General features: G+C 41.3%; 2 protein-coding genes across 3 annotated transcripts in view; both read left to right on the plus strand.

Moving 5' to 3' along the window:
• The first annotated feature begins 169 nt into the window (after positions 1-169).
• Positions 170-8972, plus strand: ARMT1 (acidic residue methyltransferase 1). Of its 2 annotated transcripts, XM_063329313.1 has the most exons (6): positions 170-274; positions 1219-1324; positions 1918-2159; positions 3647-3812; positions 4772-5494; positions 8688-8972. In XM_063329313.1, exons 1-6 carry the CDS (start codon positions 225-227, stop codon positions 8697-8699), a joined length of 1299 nt encoding a protein of 432 aa, XP_063185383.1. In that variant the 5' UTR covers positions 170-224; the 3' UTR covers positions 8700-8972. The 2 variants fall into 2 exon arrangements, with proteins under 2 accessions (XP_063185383.1, XP_063185382.1); XM_063329312.1 differs by having other exon boundaries at positions 4772-8972.
• Positions 8973-18108: 9136 nt separating this feature from the next.
• The window catches only part of CCDC170 (coiled-coil domain containing 170), a 45491-nt gene continuing 41152 nt past the window's right edge, over positions 18109-22447 (plus strand). Inside the window, exon 1 of the mRNA XM_063329306.1 lies at positions 18109-18210. Within this exon, the coding sequence (XP_063185376.1) occupies positions 18127-18210 (84 nt within the window). The 5' untranslated portion in view covers positions 18109-18126. The remainder of the gene's footprint in view (positions 18211-22447) is intronic.

The following is a 22447-nucleotide window of genomic DNA, read 5'->3' on the forward strand; positions in this document are numbered from 1 at the left end:
GGGGGCGCGCCGCTCTCTCCGCCGCGCGAGCCGCCGGCCCCGCCCACCGCCCGCCGAGCTCCGCCAGGGCGCGCGGGCCGCCAGGCCCCGCCCGCCCGCTCGCTCGCTCGCTCGCGCGGCCGTCGCCGTGCTGCGCGGCGGGCGCGGCTGAGTCAGCAGTAACGTCCGGCCGCTCGGCCCCGCTTCCGGGGGGCGGCACCGCCGGCTAGCAGGGGCGGAGCAAGATGGCGGCGGTAGCGGCGCTACCCGTCTCCCTCTCGGGCAGGTTTAAGGGGTCCGTCACGGCCTGTCGCGCTCGTTACCGGCAGCGGGGTAGGGGGCAGGAGGGAGCTGAGGCACCGGCTGGTGACAGCCCAGCCGGGAGCGGCCGCTTTCGGGCGCCGGGGCCCTCGGTCGGGGCCTCCGGCTTAGCGGTAGGGGCCGGCTCTCGGCCTTCTCGTTGTCGGCGCGAGCAGCGCCAGCGTCGCGCCGTGGACGAGGCGGTGTCGCCGGGAGGCGGCGCTGTGGGCCCTGGGCTGCCGGCTCCGCGCTGCCGCCGCAGCCGCAGGGGCGGGCGCATCTCCGAGCCGGTGTCTACTGGCCTCGCCCCCGCTTACCGCTGCTGTTGTCCCGACCCGTTACTGACGGCCGTGGGAGGGTGTAGGCGGTGTGTCTGTATTCCCCAGGTTTCTTTGGGTTCTCCGTTGGGTTCGGAGTCCCCGAGACTGGGGCTCCGAGTGACGGGATGGAAACCTTCCAATAAAAATAATTCTTCAAGCGTTCTGTAGGGATGGTCAAGTTTTGCTCGCTGGCCTTCTCGTATATAAACAGTGTTCCGGGAAAACGTAAATCAAGTATGTAGTGGAGAGCAAGTAGCGTGGATTTCGTTGTTGATACAGGATTCACTTAAACTTTAAACAAATCTCTAAACAAATTTTCTTGACTTTACATCTGGGTAACAGCAATTGGAGAATGCATTTTAGCCTAGAATTAACTGCAATTTTCACTCTTTTGGCAGGGCCAGTCACTTAGCATTTTCTTCCCTGAAAAGGCTGGTGTTTTATCTTTTTCTTCAAAAGTAGACCTAAGAACCTGGTCAATTTGAGATTTGTTTGTTGGTGGTGTCCACTGCTTTAAAGGCACATAAACTTACTTTTAAGACCTAGCATTTATTTTAAAAAATAGAAGATATTTCATCATTTCCTCTCAGTAATAAAAATTGGATCCTCTCCTTTTTAGATCCTTTGCATATTTTACAATTAAAGACAGACTGCCCCAGATCCTCACAAGAGTTATTGATACTCTGCATCGACATAAAAATGAATTTTTTGAAGAACATGGTGAGGTAAGAGTAAGGTATCTTTTTGACTGAGATTTCCCACCCCACACCTCACCCCCCACCCCGAGACCCCTTCTCTGCCTTGATTTTGCTATTTTCTTTCTACAGTCATTACTTGTCTGCCTTAATCTTTTTGTCTCTTGTTTTTTTTTGTTCTTTATAATTTCTTTCTTGTAGCTATTTTTCATTAATTGTGCAACTCATCTTTCTGTCTAACCTTTTTCTGATCTATCTGTTTGTCCCGCCACTGAATGAACAACACTGTTCTGCAACTGCTTCACTTTCTCAGGTTTTTGTGTTGATGCAGTGTAAGAGACTGTAGCATCTTCTGAACATGGCAATGTTTCAATTCTTTGTTCCCCTCTAATAAGGAAAAAGTCCAATCTAAAAAGAAATCCCATAAGCGATTCGTTTTAGGATGTTAGGTGGAAAGTGAGCTTCATTCACCAAAATGTGTTTGGTTGAATCAAGCTCTGATTTTTTGGGAACTTCTATTTGGCAATTAAAACGTACCACTTATTTCTTTCATGAAAAATTGATCTGTGCGTCTACAGGAGTAAACGTTCAGAATAGGATCTTCTGTTTTCCACTTATTTCAGAAAGGTGTTGAAGCAGAGAAGAGAGCTATATCTTTTCTCTCCAAACTGCGGAATGAACTGCAAACAGACAAACCAGTGACCCCTTTAGAAGATGAGCTGCCTGATGCCGCACTGTGGAACCAATACCTAGACTACCAACGAAATTTATCAAATGGAAGTGGAGAACCAAGTTGGTTTCAGTCCCCATGGTTATTTGTGGAGTGTTATATGTACCGAAGAATTCATGCAGCATTAGCACAGAAGTAAGTATTTACTAGCTTGGTTCATTACTCTGCAAAACATTATTCTTTCCCATTTTTATTTTAGGAGAAAGGAAGAGAGCTGGGGAGTAAGATAAAGGAAAATCTTAAGCTTTTGCCATATTCCTTTTTCCCCTCATGTCGCACCTCAGATTAAAATTAATACTTTTTCTGTGCAGCAGAATTTGAAGCTCATTAGGTTGTTTTATTCTTTAGTTTCTGTGACTTGCTCTACGCAAAAACTCTTAAGCTTGACTGTATAGCTTGACCTTCTTGCAGAATGATGTGCAATGAAATATGAAAGTTATTTAGCATTTCAAAAAGGTTTGTTAGTCTAGAATTATCTCTTAAGACATGTTGGCCTGAAACACAGAATGTGAGAGCCGCTAATCTGTTGGGCATTCAAACTTGTTTTGCTTGAAATCTGAAGTTACCATTTGAGAACTGTTTCTTAGAGCAGTAGACCTGGCTTAAGCAGCCCCTGTTGTTCATCCTACACCATCTTCTTAGTTACAGCAGTGTTTGCAGACCATATGTTGCATCGGACTTTGGGAGCTGATCCTGGTTAAAAATAACTTGACAGGAAAAACTTCGGCTGGTACTATGGAGAGGTGCCAGTACGATGTAATGGGATAGGAATCAGCAGTTAAAGTTCATTCTGCTGCCAAAAAAATTGAAAGCTTCATGTGTACTGGATTTGCCCTTAGTTTTACAGTGATACAAACACAGTAATGGGACTCTGCTTCTGCTGGTATATTGTGTAATTTGAACTCTTCTAGCAAAAACTTCAAATATGAGATGGATCTGCTGGATTGTACTTAAAAAACTGAGCAGATATGTTCCATTAGTAAGCTTTAAGTTTCTTGATCTCCATTATTTAGCTGCTCTTAAGCATATGCTTGGGTGGAAGTTCAGTCATTTGTCAAAAGGTGTACATGTTGATATGTCTCATAAGATGAGTGTACGTTTCTTATGTTTTACAAGAGTTGAGTTGTTCTGTCATCTTTGTCATGTTAATTTTCTAAGGTCCTAGTAAAAAAACTTTCATAGGAATAACTTCATTTCACTGTAAGAGACTTTGGTATGGGAAGTACACTTCAGCACATATAAACATGCTTAAAATGGGGCCAGCAATTAGTTCATTTGTATGTTACATTTTAAATTCTCTGTGTCTGAAGACTGGCGTTCAAAATTGTCACTGTATGCGCAATTCCCAGGATTGCTGTGACTGAACACTTGCTCACTTTCAGAATATATTGGTAGAAATATAAAGACGTCTTATATACTGTCTGTTTCAGCGAGATACGATATCAGGCTGTTACTGAGATGCGTGAAAATCTAGTATGACAAATTAGAAGTGGAAAACCTAACTGGGGCCCGTAGTACGGCCTAAAAAAGCTGAGCTTCGAGCTTGCCCTTTCATCTGTGTTTCATATGCTGTCATGGAAAATGTGGCAAGTATGTTAATATATTTGTTCTCCTGTTTTTAGCCCACCTATTGACAACTTTGACGTATTCAAGGAAGGAAAAGCTCAAAATTTCTTTGAATCCCAAGAGGCTGTTATTACCTTATGCACTCACTTTCAGGAACTTCTTAAAAACATCAAGGATCTAGATGAAAAGCAACTTCAGGAGGAATTTTTTAAGCTATTGCAGGTAAGCTAGTAGTGCCTAACTTAAGAATTTAAACTCTCTCCTGTGTAACAAATAAAAAGTTGAGGTTATAAAGAATCTGAACTTCATATGGAAATTAAAATATAGCTCTTTTGTTTGTAAAAATGTGATGAAATCCTGACAGCCATACTGTATTGCTGCTGGTTACTTGTATTAAATGTGACATTTTAATTACATATTTTCTTCATTATGTATTTGAAAACCCAGCTTATTCTCCCTCAAAACCAGCATCACTAAAACATTTTAAGTCAAGTTCCAGATGGCCTTTTTGTTATTGAACTATAAAATTTTAAAACAGTTCATTTTATTGACACTCTAAACATTTTTAGACTTCTTTGGAAAAAAAGTTAGAAGTCATTCTAGGCCAGAAGTTATTTAAAAGGCTTATAACTACATTATTCTTGGAAAATAATGTCTTTGAATAGAATACGAAATATCATAGGATTATAAGTAAGTCCACTAGCTGGCAACAGTGCACACCAAGTATTTGAGGAATCTTTATAAAGACCTCATTAGTGCGTACTTAAAATACAAGTTCTTACTTGGCTGCATGTAATAAAAAGCCAAACCTGCTTTATTACTCCCTTTTCTATGTTTCCACTGATATTTTCTGGAATTACATTATGAAGAATATTTGTGTTTTAAGCTTTGTGAGGAGTGTATTTTTGTTGATCTAAATCTTCCATCTCTGTCACTTCTGATGCATGATTCTGACACCTGCAGAAATACAGAGCATTGTTTGGTTTCTTCCACAAAATCTTGTCTATATTAACACTTCTGTACAAGAAGTTGAATTCTATTAAAGCTTGGAGGAAAATGTGGAGTTAAAGCCTTCATGTCCCTAAAATAAAAACAAACAAACAATATCTTTAGTGTTTGTGAAGTTTAGAATGTAACTACAATGAGACTTAGCAAATGTTTTTGTTTTTTCCTCCTTCTAGGTGTCATTGTGGGGGAATAAGTGTGACCTTTCTTTTTCAGCTGGTGAAGACAGCTCTCAGAAATCTGGTCCTTTACAATCCCTGGAAAACATGATACCTTACATCTTAGTGAATGATATGGAAAAACTTTGGTCAATACTTGTAAATGCCAAAAAAAGAAATACAGAAAAAAGTAATGTTAGAGTTGACATAATCCTGGATAATGCCGGATTTGAACTTCTAAGTGATCTTGTGTTGGCTGACTTCCTGTTATCATCAAAGCTAGCTGATGAAGTCCATTTTCATGGAAAAAGTATTCCATGGTATGTGTCAGATACCACAAAGCATGATTTTAACTGGACTATTAAACAACTGCAGTCAGCTAATCATATGTGGATGTCTAGATGTGGGATAAACTGGGAGGGCAATTTGAAAAAGGGAGTTTGGGTTTACCATGATCACATGTTTTGGACTTTGCCACATGACTTTTCCAGTATGGCTGAAGTTGCTCCTGACTTGTACGCTGATCTGCAGAAGTCAAACTTGCTTCTTTTCAAAGGTGATCTAAACTATAGAAAATTAACAGGAGATAGAAAATGGGAATATAGTGTTCCATTTCATCAAGCCTTGAACAAGTTTCATCCTGCGCCTCTCTGTAGTTTGAGAACACTGAAATCTGACACTCAGGTTGGCCTAAAACCTGGACAAGGTGAACAAATTCAGGCTTCTGAACCTGAGTGGATGGTAAGTGGAAAATATGGGATAGTTCAGTTTGATGCTGCTCTCTAGTTAAACGGTTCCTAATATTCTGAAAGAGAGATTCAGTCTGAGTTTTAACTACTTTCTCTGTTCCGTGGTTGGGCTTCGGCAAAGATTCTATCTTGTTTGCACTTTTTCCTCCCAAGTGATTTGTTGTTTCTGTTCCACAAATTACTTTAATGTTGTGCAGAAGTTTACAAACCGTCTTTGTAAAGACAATCTGCATTTCAATATATTTTGTTTTCCTAATGTCCAATGTCAGGAGATGTTTAGGATGAACATGTAGTTGTCCATATTTTTTTTCTTCCTGAGTGGGTATGAGTTTATGGCTAACAAGTGAAAAACCTGCCTTAGGAACCATTTTCGCAATCCCACATTAGCATGTATTTACTTATTTCAGGATAATTTGTGCTCTGTACGCCATGCATTGCATGAAAATTAAGTTTAGAGAATGCACAAATTAATTCCAGATAGATTCTTTGCAACCCATTGCAGGATCATATTTTAAAACTGTTATCTATTGTGGTAATTCTCTTTATTTGTAAATGTATTTGTTTTTTTAAGAAGGATGCCACAATTTTCATGGGAAAAATGCAACCCCAGTAGCACTGAGAAATATATGCGAGAGAAACATACGCTAGACAGGTTGCTGCTAACGAGTTGTTAGATGCCAATTTCTTCTTTTCTACCTTGGTCTCAAATTACTCAGAGTTTTGGGGAAAATTTAGGGATATTTTAGTGGTTTTTCAGAGTGAAGTGAAAGGAAAATGGAAATGCACTATCAATTTATAAAGGAAAAATTAAAAATAGATTCTGTCAAGTCTTAAAGTACTTCTGTGAGTTGAAGTAGGGCCTTCCATAGGGGACTGATGCAATGCCAGTGATAACCACAGGTTTGTTAGAAGATGGTGGCAGAATTACCCATAGAGTCTGACTGAGTTATGCTTTTGTCTAGAGCTGCTAAAATGAGGTGAACTTGCCCGTGGTAGCCAAGGTGGTTATGTTATAGGCAACAGGAGTAGACAGCAGAGAAACTTTGTTTTGCATTTTACATACATCTTACACAGTGAGAAGGAGGGCACAGAAGTGGCCTTATTTGAGTATGTTCTGGAAGTGGTGCTTATAGCAAGGGAATTTAAATGACTGTGTGATAGAAAGTTGATTTAGAAAGACTTTTGTGCTTACAGTTAACCTAAGACAAGAGTAAGCTTTGGCAGGCCAAAAGAAGTGGGAGGGCGAAGATAGGACAGTATTTTCTACCTATTTCAGGCTTTGAAAATGAATCTGGATTCCCCTTTTGGTTGGTGAAATCACGAGCAAAGCATGTCTTCTGGAGAGAATCAGCTGCAGCTTGTGGTGTTTGTACAATAAAGATCTATACAGTGAATAAATATGCTCCAGCTGCTGATAACTTTCATTATTTGTGTTTATGTTCTTCTTCTTATATCTGAAAGTATATTACTATTTTAAAGTTGCAAGGTCAGGTATTCAAAAACTAAGATGCTACGAATTTTGGGAGGCAATGTGATATTATAGGTAGGGCTCTACTTTTGAGACCTGGGTTTAGTGTTCTCATCTCCTTTGTATCTCTGGCTTAGTACTGCTAAAGGATGAATTGTTGCTCATCCTAAAGCACCTGATTAAACTGCATAAATTAGAAATCCAGTCAAGAGAGTTGAACGTCTCTTTTGACTGGGCAAGAGCTCAGGGGGCCTCCAGCTTTGGTGCTTTGATCAAATACATAAACAACACGATGAATCTGGGCACTGGAGCATCAGTTTCTCCTCCGTGAAAATGCTGTTAACTTGTTTCAAATGCACTTTGAAGCAACAACTTTGGGTAAAGAACAGAGGGATGTAAATTGTGGAATACGTGCAATGAAAGCTTCCTGCCTTGTTCAGAGGGGCAAAATGATTAGGGGAAGAAATCTGCATTGCCTGTGGACAGATTGTAAGGTGCTGACTTAATTTGCTGGAGAGGTTTAAAAGTGTGTAATGGACAAGAAGAGAAAGGATCGTTTCACTGTTGAGGACAACCTTGAAGAATAGGTTTGCCTCTTACACAGTCCTTATATATGCTGAGAAACTTGGTTTCATTTTTCACTGATTGTTAATCTGTCTCTCTGTGCCCAGGTTGGTTTCAAGCTGGGAACTCACAGTGCAGATCATTGAGCATTAATATTCTGAAGTTATGATAAATGGAAGCCTACAAAATGCTAAATCACTTAGGAGATGCAGCAGTATTCGCTCAGTATTACTTGAGTCATCTCATTGGAGATTGTTGCAATAATGTTTGTGAGGAAGTAGGGTGGTGATTTCATGAGTACCGTAAGACATGGAATTCTTAGATTAGCATTTGGATGGTAATATAAGACATGATGTCACGCTGCGGAAAAAAAAAAAGAAATAAATTAAATTAGTTCTATTCTCCAGTTTATTAAGTGAGCACTTTTCATCTTTTGCCCCTCACAAAGTTTATATGGTAATATACAACTACATAGTTATGTGAGGAATGCACATCTGTAACTTCCAAATACTTAATTGCTTGACTTCTGTAGCTGTAACTGTAAAGTGCTATTTATAGACAAAACTGAATATGCAGCATACTTTTCTGTTTGTTAATTCACTATATTTTTGTAAAATTTGGATTGATTCTATGAAAAAAAAAAAAAAAAAGATGCTGTAATGCCAGTGTTATTTTCTTCCATGCCACAAAGTAGTAGTGAAGACAGATATTCCTACAAGGCACTGTGCCCTGCTGTTGGGTTAGATATGGTTTATTTGGAAATAGGAAATGCTTTTGTAGGTACTCAGTGTTAATTACTCATGTAATATAGCCTCATGAAATGGCAGCTTGTGCCTACTGCATTTAAGTGGAATTTACTGTTACACAGCCTAAAGCATATGTCATAACAATAGCATATGCTATAATACAGCATAATTTTTTTTCTTGAGTATTCAAGAAAGTTGCTTCTGTACATCTGTGTTACAACTGATGCCCAAAATGCTTGCACGGCATAACTCAGGAGCTACTGAATTGTATACCTAAATTCTTCAGATTTTCACTTTGTGTGCCATTTGCATATTTATAACTAAAAAAGAGCATTTTCAGTGATTCTGAGGACCACAGCAGAACATCTTCTGATTTCTGTTTTTTTTTTGTTCTACCTTTTGAGCAGCTGTATTTGTGAATCAGTTTGATGATGAAACAGGAGGAAAAGTAATGTCACAGGCACAGCAAAATCCTGTACGCACATCTGTCTGAATACTTCATAATTCATTAGATAAGACTTATACAATAATTCTGTAAGTATATAAGGCTTCTGAAAATAAACTTATGGGGAAAATAAGTTGATTGTATGACTGGAAACTGAATATTGAAATAAATGATACAATTTTGTGCAAAAGTCAAACATCATTATGTGATTATATTATTTCAGACACTGGGACAGCCAACTTAAAATAATTCAGGTCTTAGTTCTTGATTTTTTTTTCTTTGAAACAGAGTTTATACAAAAACCTGTAAAGCATATTTATCCAGTGAGGTTTTGAAAGATACAGATGCAAGAGATGGGTATCATAAAATGTTCTTCTTCATCAAGACAGGTCATTATTAGGGCAGTTTCTGCCTTGTTACTCTACCAATATTTTTGTTCGAATTTCAAAACCTTGAAAAGCATTGAGAATGTCTTAAAGTTTATCTGGTAATTACTTATTACGGTTGGTGCAGTTGATGGTGTCATTATCAGGATCACTTCCCAAACTGATAGATACTTCATGTGTTCTCAGTAAAACTGAGTGGTTTAGTGTTACAGCAAGTGTAACACTAAAATATTTCCAAGTCACTTTGTTTTACACTGCTTACTGATGTCCCATAAACCCTAACTATTGTTGTTGAAATATTTCCTTTAAAGTTCGTTGTGTATTTGTATTTCATGGTGTGACTATTGATAGGGAGAGGCGAGGAAGGAGGGGCAGAGACATTGCCCTCTGCATCAAGAAATGGGTAGAGTGTGATGAGCTGTCTCTGAAGAATAGTCACGAGGAGGTTGAAAGCTTATGGGTAAGAATAAGAGATGGAGGCAACAAAGGGAACCTTGTGGTTGGTGTCTACTACAGGATGCCCAATCAAGGGGAGCCTGTTGATGAAGCCTTCTTACTCCAGCTACAGGAGGCATTGTGCTCACAGGCTCTTGTCCTGCTGGGGGACTTCAACCACCCTGACATCTGCTGGAAAAGTAGCACTGTGAGCTGTAGGCAAACCAGGAGACTCCTGGAGTGCACTGAAGGTAACTTCTTAAGCCAGGTAATAGCCTCAACAGAGGAGAGGCGGTACTGGACCTGATGGTCACCAATGCAAGTGAGCTAATTGGTGATGTTACGATTGGAGGCAATCTGGGCTGCAGTGATAATGCACTGGTGGAGTTCACAGTCCTGAGGGATTTGGGTCCCTGAGGGACTTGAAGAGTCAAGTTGTGACCCCGAATTTTAGGAAAGCAAACTTTCAGCTCTTCAAAGTTAGTCAATAGGACCCCCTGGGAAACTTCCCTCAGGGGCGAGGGAGCAGAACGGAGCTGGCAGAGCTTTAAGGACACTTTCCACAGAGTGCAAGAGCTCTCGATCACCAGGTGTAAGAAATCAGGAAAGGAGGGCAAGAGAACGGCATGGCTGAGATGAGATCTGCTGGCCAAACTACGGGGCGAGAGAGATGCACAGGGAGTGGAAGCAGGTATCCCAGGAAGAGTATAGGGACGCTGCCTGGTTGTGTAGGGATGATGGGGTCAGAAAAGCCAAGGCGCAGCTGGAGCTGAACTTGGCAAGGGACGGAAAGAATAATAATAAGGGCTTCTACAGGTATGTCAGCCAGAAAAGGAAAGTCAAAGAAAGCATACCCCACTCCTTGATAAGCAAGACTGGCAAACTGGTAACAACAGACAAGGAGAAAGCTGAGATACCCAACAACTTTTTGCCTCAGTCTTCACTGGCAACCTCTCCCCCTACACCTCTCAAGGGGATGGACCACAAGGCAGGGACTGGGGGAGCGAAGTCCCACCCACTGTGAGAGAAGACCAGATTCGTGACCGCCTGAGGAACCTGAACATAGAGAAGTCTGTGGGACCTGATGAGATGCATCCCAGAGTCCTGAGGGAGTTGGCTGACGTAGTTGCAAAGCCACTCTTTGTGATATTTTAAAAGTCATGGCAGTCAGATGAAGTCCCCGGTGACTGGAAAAAGGGAAACATCGCACACATTTTTGAAAAGGGTATAAAGGAGGACCCTGGGAACTACTGACCTGTCAGCCCCACCTCTGTGCCTGGGAAGATCATGGAACAGATCCTCCTTGAAGCTATGCTAAGGCACGTGGAGGACAGGCAGGTGATTTGAGACAGGCAGCGTGGCTTCACCAAGGGCAAGTCCTGCCTGACCAACCTAAAGGCCTTCTGTGATAAGTGACTACATCAGTGGAGATATATATTGTGAAAAGGTTTTTTATTTACGTTTCTTTTTGAAGTTTGGCTCATTTGGCTTTGTTTCCACTGGGAAAGAAATATAAAATTCCTATTCCGTGTATGGAAACGGCTGTACAGAAACCCCGTGTATTCAGCGCAGTGCTGCTGAATGCTGACACAGGGCGCAGGAACATCTCCAGGCTGTCACCCCTGAAGTTCAGGCACCTGCGGAGAAAGGCTTTCTGCCCCCTTACCTGTTCACATGCAGAATACTGTGCCGGAGGTAATCATATAGGATTTCCTTAAAATAGCTGAGCAAGGCTCAATCTTTCAAATGCTTGTGTATATGAAAATAATGCAGCAGAGAAGGACCTGCAAACTGGTAAATCCATGCTTCCCTTCAGTGGTGGTGTGTATAGAAAGGTTGTTCAGGAAACTTAGACCCGGCTTTTAACAGCCATTCATGGCCTGGAATAGGTTTCAGCTCTTATCTCCCACCTCCCAAGAAAATGTCTTAGCTGGCGTAGATTAGGAATTGTACTGGGTACAGGTCCTAGATGGCTTGTATACATATAGAATTGTTATTTGGGTCTAGAATCTGTGTTTGTAAAATACAAAACAATTCTGGAAAGGGGTTAGGGTCCAGGAGTGCTCCCTCAATCTGGCTAAAGGATCCCTTCACCTGCTCTTCCTTCTGTCCAGCAACTCTTGTGTTATCTGTGTAACGGCCCTATTCCCACCCAGGGAGTACGTGTACCCTTGGCCTAAGGTCAGGGAATTAGGAGACATAAAGTTCAAATTCCTCCAGGCAGAGAAGGGCCTAAAACTTGCTGCAAGGGACCTAGTATCTTTACATGAACAAAAAGTGTCCCTGTTTCTCTGTAATTGGCTGTGTTCTTGATTTCCACCAGTTCTGAATTAGAGCTTTTGGGACGTGTTGGATATGCAGTTCTGACGGCACCAGTGGTGTTGGATTTGGCCCTTAGAGGTTTTGCTGCTACTTTTCTGGATTCTGATGGAGCATTAGGAGGAGCTGGTTGCCCAGTGCAAATCAAGGAGTTTCCATACATATGCGGAAACCTAAGTTCCACATACAGAGAATTTCCAAAATAACTGCATGAATTGAGTTTAGACTCTCAAAGACTTTCTATGATCTGGTTTACGTTCCCCAAACTGAAAATTACCTAATATGTAATTGTCCTGACTTCCTTTTTTTTTTGTTTTTTTTTTGTTACCATACTTGTGTTTTGATAGCTGCAAGTATCATTTAATGGAATGTTTTACCTTTGCTTCCGTTTAACATTGTGCACTTACTGCTGATGCCCTGAGCTGGGAAGCAGCTGTGCAAAGTATTTTATTCTGTGTCCTCTCTCTCCTGTGTCTCCATAAATAGATAGACAGAGATATGTTAGTCTGTGCATAGAGCATTTTTAAACAAATATTTGCTTATGTGGATATTATCTTAGTACTCCTCTTGTTTCTCCCTCACTAAAACATAGGTTGTTTTTTGGATATAACACTTGAATTTACAAGTAAAGAAGTTCAATTGTAATTTCCAAAACTTCAGAATAGATTTTTTGGGAAGCGTAAGTACAGTGTGTATTACACCATTTTCATTATTGCTGTTTGCGTTGTGTTTCAGAATTAACTTTTTGTTTTCAGTCCATGGTTATTCTGCCCTTACAAGATAAGAAGGCATCTAATAATACTACCATAAAAATGTTTGATTACTGTTTTATCATCCAAAGATATTTAATATCTGCCCATGGGCAGGCTAAACTGTTTTATTGCTACATAGGAGATCTTCAGGAAAACCTCTCCAGAAGTGATTTCTTTTTTCCCTGGGAAATGGCTTGCTCAAACCTGAAATATGGGGGGGAAGTCATACTTAAACAGATTCTGTGTTAAAATCTCACTTCTTTCCCAAGTCTGATTAGTTCCTCCATGTGCATATTGCATTTTCTCCACCCCATTTTGTCCCAGTGGGGGAATCCAGGGCTGTAAAACCAGCTGGCTTATTTCCTTCAGAAGAGTTACTGACCCCACAAGATGTATCAATCAGTTTAGCCAAGCTGTGCAAATTCACATGGGATGAGGACAGTGTTAAACTCAATGTTTCGGGGGCAGGGGGGGCAGGGAAGGACTCCCATTTTAGTTAGGCAGAGAGAGGAAGAGCTAGACTTAATCAGACTAGTTAATCCTTCTTAAGCTTGTGCACTATCGGATTTACAATAGTAATTGGTATGACGCAATTTACACACCCACAATTTGCACACATGCACATCTTAATCGTATTAGTGATATTGTCTCTCCACTGTCCCGTATGAGCCTATTTTTTCCTGATAATATAATTGCATTAATACATTCCCACCTTGAAGTCTGTAAATGTGTGATGAAATTACTTCCAGAGAGGCAGTACCTCCCTTTGCTAACTGAAGTGGTATTTTCCAGCATCCCTGGAAGTGTTTGAAGCCAGGCTGGATGGGGCTTTGAGCAGCCTGGTCTAGTGGGAGGTGTCCCTGCCCTTGGCAGGGGGTTGGAACTAGGTGATCTTTAAGGTCTCTTCCAACGCGAACCATTATATGATTCTATATGTTTAGGATTTGTACATGAAATCATCTGTCACTGGTCGTGAGACGGACTTCTGCGTCAGCTGACAAAAAAGAAATTGGAATAAGTCCCGTCTTGATTTCTTCATTATTTTTGGAAGTAGGTAAGGTGAGGATGAGGCCCTCCTCAAGAAAACTTTCTGTACTACAGGATGTGGTACCAGTGATTTGAGGGGGGCAGCGGAGGAGCGCAGCTTGGTGTTGGGACACACTGCACTTCTGGAGTTGATACCCTCCAGAAGGCAAGCAAATGAGAACCATGGCAAGTCATGCCCATGACTTTCATGCCAAGTATTTGCAAAAGTGTGGCTGTTTTAGTTATTCTAGCTAAATTTGTAGATAATGAAGTCCTGTGGACTAAATTACCCCTGAATCTCTTTTGGACAAATACATTTCATCTTCATTTTTAATGTTGCTAGTGTACAATTCCGTTCTATCTCATCTCTAGCTGCCTTTAGGTAATGAGTGTCTGAAATGGGCATAAGCATTCAGGAAATCATTTGGAATTCATGTGCATGGTAAAGCACAAGTACTTTACCTCCTCAATATGGTGTTGATGTCAATGGCTTGGGCTTAATAACAAAGCTTTTTTTACAGTGTTTGTAAAAAAAATAAATGTTGTTTTCAAAAAGAATATTAAATGTTTTGATTTGGTCTTTTAATCAATTGTTATGATGTATTTTTTAAATTACAAGATCTGTGAACAGTAGAATTAATGAAGCAAAACTTCATCTTCCCCCTGAAGACCTGGTAGTTTCCCTCACTTCCTGATGGAGTATTTGAAAAAAACCAACCATCCCCAAGCAGAAAAACCAGCAGATTATAATAATACACGGAAGTGTACTGCAGGCTTTCCATACAGTTGGAGCATCTCAGTGTTCATTCTGTGCTTGGCAGTCTGTATTTCACAATATTTGCAGGAAGCTAAGCATCATTCTGACTCAACCTCTCTCAGATTTGCTTGTGAATTGTCAAGGACTTGGGAAAAAAATTTGCTAAAGAAATATATGTCCGCATGCTTAAATACTATGATTACACTTGGTTCTTTTGAAATTGTTTTAAAAATACAATGCTGAAAGATGCCTTTTTTCATAGAGATTCTTGGGTTTTGTTTTTTCATTAAGGAAAATATTTAAAAGCAATTCAAATAATAAAAATAAGAGCTGACCTTTCATTGAGTTGATCATTCCATTCTTAAAAATGGGTTTGGCTCTGAGGACTTTCTGAATCCTTTCTTGAAGAAATAGTATTTTAGGGACCTCTTTCCTAGATCAGGTCTACTACAATGTCCGTGCAACTGTACGTTTCACTCTTGCGGTGCTCCTACAAGCCCCAGAAAGCTGCTCCTTTTTTTTTTCTTTTCTTTTTTTTTTTAAGTGGTGCTCTTTTTTATGTTACACGTTTCCTTTTTCTTTTTATTAAGTTCTCAGAAGTCTGCAGACTGATATGCTAGCAAAATGCAGATATTGACACAGAAATGTCATTTTAGCCTGTGGCATACTAAGCACTTTGAAAGGCAGTCTAAACTAATTTGTGTTGCTTGGTAGGGAATCTGGTTCAAGTGTCCAGAAACATGGGACTGTTGGGGCACTGGGAACAATTGCTCTCCCTCCATCCATCCATACCCCACAAGATACAAAGTACATCTCTTCCATGGAGTGAGGGGAAAGCTATCCACACCGTCATGTGGCTTTTATCTCTGAAGCTATTCAGATACGTCCATTCTCATTTACTTACAGAAAATTCAATTAGGAGCAGCTATTTAGGAACCTGCAGATCTACCTGAATTGTTAGGTCTTATTTTTGAGTGTACTGGCTACAGGAGTTGGGGTTTCACATCCCAGATCAGTTTTAGCATCCTTCCTCAACACTGAGCTCTTTCAAGGAAGGGAAAGACTGTAGTAATTTTTTTAGGTATTATTTTTTGTTTTAAAAATTAGAGTGACTTTATTAAGTACATAGATTCAAAAGATCCTGCATCATTCTTTGGTCAGAAAGGCTGAGAACATCCTGTCCATGTATTTTCTATGACACAACATGAAGAATCTCATTCATGATAAATGACTCCTTGAAATTATTTTTAACTAAAAATCCTGAAGTAATCCTTCCTAAGTAATTATTTCCTGCCCTTGTTAAGGAAAAAGAAACATGGAGTCCTTTTGAGAACTCTACCTGTAGTATTTAGCAAACAAGCCTAAAGCATTTTTAAGTGTTAGCATCCTGTAATAAGGTACTTTGTCAAATGGCTCGAAGAGCAGGTATTGCACCCCCTCAAACCACCCCATTCTTTTTTGGAGTGCTATATGACATTTCCACTTTTCTTCATCCTTTTTTTTCTTGCCCCTTTTGTTGTTACTCTTGTAAGAGTTCCTCAGATTCAGCATTTTTTTAAAGCCAAATAACTTCATAGATGCATGGTAAGAAACAGCTGTGTAAGTATTCTCTCCCTACCACCACGGCCGTAGAAGTGGCTGAAGTAAAGCTCTTGAACCATCCGTGGCACTGCAGGCCTAGCGATGGGGAAATGCGCTCAAACCCATGCTGAAGAAAGTTAGGACAAAGTTTCACCATCATTTAATCCTGCATCTGCACGCTGCTCTGGTAGTGGGACAGATTAGACTGTAGTCAGATGCTGGACAAATCCGGGATGATATTTTTGTCCAAATTTGCAGAAAACATTAAAACTTGTGCCAAATTTATGCTGGTTTTATGTAAGATTGCCAGTACAAATTTAACCTGTCAAAACTACTTAATAGATTTGAATTGCAGAATGAGTTTACAGTGGATCAGCATTTTGCAGCATGTGGTGGTAACAGTTTTGATCCAGCACACTGAGTCCCATATTTGAAATTATAAAAACTTTTGGTTGGGCTCCCAAGGCATCAGCATAGTATTTCTGGTACCTCATGTAATAGAACAGTCACAGACAAAGAATCGGGGAGAAAAAAAAAGGTCAGGAACATTATCCTCGTAAAACTATTAAGGCTTTGTGTTAATGGAGATTTGTATCGCTTTGGAATACACTTTGGTTTGGGAACTGAATGGAATTAAACTGGGAGCTAGGGATTGCCTGGGCGTTTCTCTCTCAGCCATATGGAAACAGCCTGGATGCACAGTTCCCCTCTGGCCAAGCTCCCTGCTCTTTTCCTCTGGCTGCTTTCTCACTTGGGTCCTTTTGAGGGTTTAGCACTGCAAAGCAAGGGTCTTGTCTCCCAGGCTGCAGCCGCTGGGCTCAGGGACTGTCTCCCTTCAGAGACGCCTGCAGCACATGCTGCTCGCAGCTACCTTCTCTGCACCCCCATCCGCTCTGTCAGCACCAGATAATTTTGATTCAGAAATGCCCCACTGGTTTCACCCCTCTACTATAGCAACAGAAAGACCCTTTATGTAGACAGTCCTCAAGAACAACGGTTTTCATAACACATTTTTATACCCCCTATGCCCTCCTGTGTTGCTTTGCCTGTGAAGATGAAGTGGAAACATGCCATCAGGGAGCTTTTGTCACCTCATGCGCTGATGGCGATTGCATCTGTCCCCAGACGCTCCCCGAGATGGGGGCCGGTGGCTCCTGCTGCCTGTGCCTGCACAGCATCAGCCCCACATGGGTCTCCATTTACCCCGGTCTCTTCCCAGCACTGCCTCCTTGCGTTAAGCAATTTTTCTCCTTTCCTTTATGAGTTTAGAGGCAGATTCCAGCCGATGCATGGCATTGTCTAGCTCTGTGCTTTAGCGATGTAGCATTTTAAACAGGGTGATGATCCACACTGGCACCCCTCTGCTCCGGCAGGGCTCTTCCCTGACCTCGGCAGCAGCGTTGAAATGGCATCAGGCACACAGAGAGGAGGACCAAAAAAAAAAAATCAATTAAAAAAATCTGTACCATCCCTAGCTTTTCCATTTTCTTCTCGGCAAAAACAAATAAGCCAGGGTTCCTAGGAAAGGTGAGACACTTTTTGACGCGTGGGTGAGTACAGAAATGGCATCAGGCTCTGGGGCAGGCCTGGGTCAGCACCCACACACCTGGAGGTTTAACCTTCTTTTACCGCGACCTGCAGTTCCTCTCTTCCCATCTTTATCTACTTTATTTGGAAGGGACGCAGGAGAAGCAAGAGGAAAAGGAGAATGTTGTCCCCTTCCCCTCAGCAGCGGCAGCCGAGGCGGGCTGCCCGCCCCCGGCCGCAGGAGGGAGCTGCTGGGCGGGAAACCCTGCCTGGGTCAGAGCGCGCTGGCCTTCGCGTCTCATCTTGCCTCCGTTTTGACTTTTTTTGAGGAAAATTTTGAGGCAGTTTTCTCAGGTTCATGAAGTTTTGCTGTGTAATGGCTATTTGAAAGTGGAAAAAAAAGTTTCTGTGAGCATCCCTTTGCAGAGACCGTCCACTATCAGGCACCGAGCACTGTCCCCGGCTTTTCCTAACCAGGGGACGCCATAGCGACCCCTAGGCTGGGAGCCGTGCGGCCCGGCCCGGCCCGGCCCAGACCTGCCGCCCGGCCAGGGGAGGGCGCAGGCGGTGCCGCCCGCTTCGCGTTGCCGTGGGGACGGCGGCACCGCGACGGCCGTCATGAGCCGCGGCGCCAGGGCTGGGCCCCGCTCGGCCTCCGCCGCCCCTCGGCTGGCTGACAGGGGCAGCGGCGCGGCGGCCGAGGTACCGCGGGGGCTGGGGAGCGGCCCGGCCCGGCCCGGCCCTGCGGGGGCGGCGGTGGTTTCTGCGGGCGGGAAGCCGCGGCCCGCCCCGGCACCGCGTCCCCGAGGGAGAGCGGGGCGGCCGGCAGCCCGGGCGCGGAGGAGGGGTGCGGCGGCGGCTGCCGGGCCTGGCGGGCTGCCCTCGGCCGGGCCTGGCCGCTGCAAGGCGCCCGGGGGCTCCCGTGAGAGCCCCCGAGGCTAGCTTGGCCCGCCGACCGGCACAGGGCAGAGCTGGGCGGTAACAGAGGGGAAGGCAGAAAGGGTAGAGGGGTTTGGGTTGTTTTGGGGGTTTTGTTAGAGAATAAACCCACGATTTTGGAAAAATCCCGCCCCCCGCTTCACTTTTCAGTAGCTTTCTGTCGGCTGTTTCTGTGGAGGGTGACTGAGACTGGCTGTAAGCCGCCCCTGCAAGTTACCTTTTCAATTTTAAATATAAGTAACCTTTTTTTTTAAAAAAACCCCACAACTTTTGCAGCTGCAGAGCTGTGCCCGGCAGTTGGTGTGCACTTCAGCTGCAGCTCAGTGAACTTCAGCTGATGGTTACAGCTTATCTTTACACACTCAAGGACGAAAGTTTGTGTTTTTTTTTTCTTATTAAGTGTTGCAGAAGGGAGTATCTCTCATGGGGCAGGAATTTATAGTTATCTTAAGAATTTCTTCTTTGCATTTCTTCTTCCTTTGAAACTGGTTTGCTGGCTTTGATGTGAATTTAAAGGAGACGCTTGGGGATATTGCTTAGAAGGATCAAACTCTTTTGTACTAAAGATACAGCAGAAAACTTCTAATGATTTCGTATTCCAAAGGATAAACAATTTATTAGTGTGTGAACAGCTCAGTGTCTCTTTAATAGTTAAACATCAATTTAATAATTATGCTGTATTGAGACAAAACCTACAGAATTTTGGTAGTTTGTCATGGCAAAATCAACTGCCATTATATTAAATGCACCTGTTTTGACCTGATCACAAAGTTTTTGTTAGCACTGCTTAGGTACAGAGTTGACAGTAACCAGCTCCATGCAACTGACCTGAAGTCAAAGAATTGGTGAATGCTACTTTTGTGACTCAGAAGTACATTAGAAGCTATGTGTAAAATGCGGGTTACAAACGGTAAATCAAACTACAGCACTAATCAGTCTTAATTGTGTATATACCACCACAGTTAAATATATCTAAACTGTTTGCCTTTCATTGACTGTAGGAAAGTATAATAGGCATCGTACAAAAATTGCAAGAGTGTTGACATTGCATGATGGTTTGTTTTTTAAATCTCTCATTTAAGCTATTCTCTTACAAAATTTATTTAACTCTGTTCAGCACTGATAGATTAAAAACAGTAGAACAAGTGGTTTGCAACAATTCCTGCATAAGCACTTAATTTTGTCACATTTTTCTCCTAAATTTTGTCTTAGCAATTACAGTGTTTATTATTTTGAGATTAAACACATCAGCTCCTTCTTGGTATTAATTTTGGAAAAGCTGTGAGACAAAGCATCAGGGGAGATCCAAATTCCTTAATTTAGCCATACAAACAAAGGATGAAGTAAAACAAAGAACGTGTTAAGTAGCATTTACAGTAGGTGGTGTATCTCAGTAATAGCCTTGAGATGACTGCTCTCCTTCATCATAAAAGCATTTATTACATTTAGATGCAAAGTCACCTCATCCTAACAGGAAAATGAAAGATGAAAACTCTGTAACTGTTGCTTGTAGTATTAGAGGGTAAAACTAAACTTTTGATGATAATAAAACTTTCATTTGGGCCCATTAATCAAACTTGAAATTGGCCTTTTCAGTAGATGAGCAACACCAGAGAGTGTTTTTTATCTTTCAGTAATACCTTTGAATGAGTACTGCAAAGGGAGGAGAGTAGAGCTAAGCAGTACCCTTCTGAAAGGTATTTAGAAAATCTTTTTGGTAATTTATTTGAGCTGTTGGGAATACTTTACTTCGTTTTACGTGTTTCTGGAACAGTACACTAATGCATAAAAACTCCACAGGCATATAACAACAATAAAAAAAGAACTTTTGAATTGCACACACAAACTGCAAGCAATGAGTTGTGCCTAGTTACAGGCAGAAATCATAGAGGGGAAAAGGGGCTTTCACTGAGTGGGGAGTCATCAAAAGTATTGGGTATTTCTGGCATTTTATAATGTGAAAGGGAAACTGACAGGACTGAATGGTCTTGAAATGTTACTTGCAAATTTCAATTTATGCTGATAAAGCATTATCAATGCAAACATTTTTAGATCTCTAATAGGCAAAGTATTATCTAGAAAGAAGTCAACTTTACCCAAAATACATACAAGTGGGTTAATTTGTGAACAGCTTTTTTTCCCCTAAATGACTCCAATTCATTTTAGTCTGGTTTTGCATGTATTACCCTGAAAAGAAATATATTCTAAAACTTGTGTATCTTTATAGTAGATAGATTATTTTGCAAAATAAGATAAAGATTGAATATTGCCTGCATGCTGAAGTAGAATTTTCTTTTCTTTTTAAATCAATTTACATAAGACAGTTTTGGAAATGGCCTTGTTAGAACATATTTTGATTATTTAATCAGAAAATTAAGCCAATTAGGTTGTGGATGGCAAGAAACTTTTAGTATTAAGTTTCTAGCGGTAGTTAGAATAGTTACAATCAAGCATAATATTTAAGCTGCCTTTCCCAGCAGTTTAGCCCATACACAATGAATTTCCCTTGATGCCTGTTGTCCTGAAAGGCACCTTAGCCTCCCACAGATCCAATAGCAAGTTTGTGGATATTTTCTTGTGATTTCTTAGGGAAATGAATTCTGCATGGAAATTTTTCAGCTGCACATTCTTCTTAGTACTTCATGTTGGATGTCATCTTCATTCTGGTTGCAGCAAATAATAATAAACTATGCTACTGCATTTTATTTTCAGAAATTAGAAGAAATTTTTTGCATGTATACACCCATGAATATTAATTTTTTGTAGGAAGAAATATTACTGTTTCAGCATATCTCGTTGTGTTTGTTTTCGGAGTATGAACTGTCATGACACTGGGATTTACAGAAATTATTGAATAGCCGACTGAGTCCACCCAGTGTAGTAAATCCTATGTAAACATGTAGGTAAAAAAGGGGCCACTAGTTACCTTAATATCTGCATAGAAAAAAAGATGTAGTTCACTTAAGATAGATCATGTGCTTATTGCACAGGTGTTTTTTGTTGTTTTTTTTTTTTTAACTTATCAGTGTAGAAGAGATGCAGGATAAAAGGGGAGATGAAATAAAAACTTGAAGCACATGAAAAGCAGTGGCAAAATTAAGTGATTACTGCACAAAGCCAGACTGCAGCTGAACCAGTGAATGTAACCCAGAGAAGTCCAAGTTAAGATGTCTGTTTTAGTCAGATGTGGGTTTGAATATTGTGGAGTCCATCAAAGCTCATATGCTACTAGAGAAGCTTTCCCATAGCGTTCTGCTTTTATGCCAGTAAAGCAGGTCTGTGAAAAATTAATGTCACGTGTCATCATAATGCAAATCTATTTAATTTTCAACCTCTTCCCCTTTCCCCCCCCCTCCATTTGTTCTGTAGAAGCAAAGGAAGAACGGAGTTAAGAAAGGTTTGTGAGTCATTATTTTTGGTATGCCAACCGCAATGTGCTTAGGTGCTTTGGAAACAGAAAGAAGAAATCCCTGCCTTGAGTAGTGTCTGTCTACTGTGAGCAAGGGGCAATGCATTGGCAAGTCACTCAGGGCAGTGGTCAGTGCCGAAATGCTTACTGAGGGCTTTCTGTTTCAATAGAGATTTTTAAAATATATATTTTGGGAAAGGGGGGTCAGTGGCAGTAGTAGCAGCCTTTGCGCGGGATGAAATAACAAGGAAATAAAAGAAAAGCTGAGAAAAGCAGATTGGGAGTGAGTGACTTGAACAGTTGGCCAATTTCAACGTATATGGTGAGGTATAAAACTACTGAATGTTGTTGAAGTTCTGTTGTTTCTGAATCAGGTGAAGTTTGCCAACTACAGGCCGGATTTCAGGGAGGTGAAAGTAGTTATTTGGTAAAAAATGAAAACAAAAAAACCCACAATAACAACAATGACCGTATGTTGTTGATCTTCTAAAGAATGCCTATTGGTCCAAGTAGATATTACTCTTTAAGTATTGTGAATATAGGTTTAGCTTTTGTTTAGCATTTGAAGAGAAATGAAAACTTCATTTTGTT

This window comes from Chroicocephalus ridibundus, chromosome 3 (genome assembly GCF_963924245.1).
Source record: "Chroicocephalus ridibundus chromosome 3, bChrRid1.1, whole genome shotgun sequence".
Lineage (NCBI taxonomy): Eukaryota > Metazoa > Chordata > Aves > Charadriiformes > Laridae > Chroicocephalus > Chroicocephalus ridibundus.

What these genes read in the sequence shown, in the direction of transcription:
- ARMT1 (XM_063329312.1), top strand. Translation starts at nt 225, where the DNA reads ATGGCGGCGGTAGCGGCGCTACCCGTCTCCCTCTCGGGCAGGTTTAAG. An exon ending in CTCTCGGGCAGGTTTAAGGG is followed by an intron (nt 275 to 1,218) that starts GTCCGTCACGGC and finishes TCTCCTTTTTAG; the next exon opens with ATCCTTTGCATATTTTACAA. An exon ending in CATGCAGCATTAGCACAGAA is followed by an intron (nt 2,160 to 3,646) that starts GTAAGTATTTAC and finishes TCCTGTTTTTAG; the next exon opens with CCCACCTATTGACAACTTTG.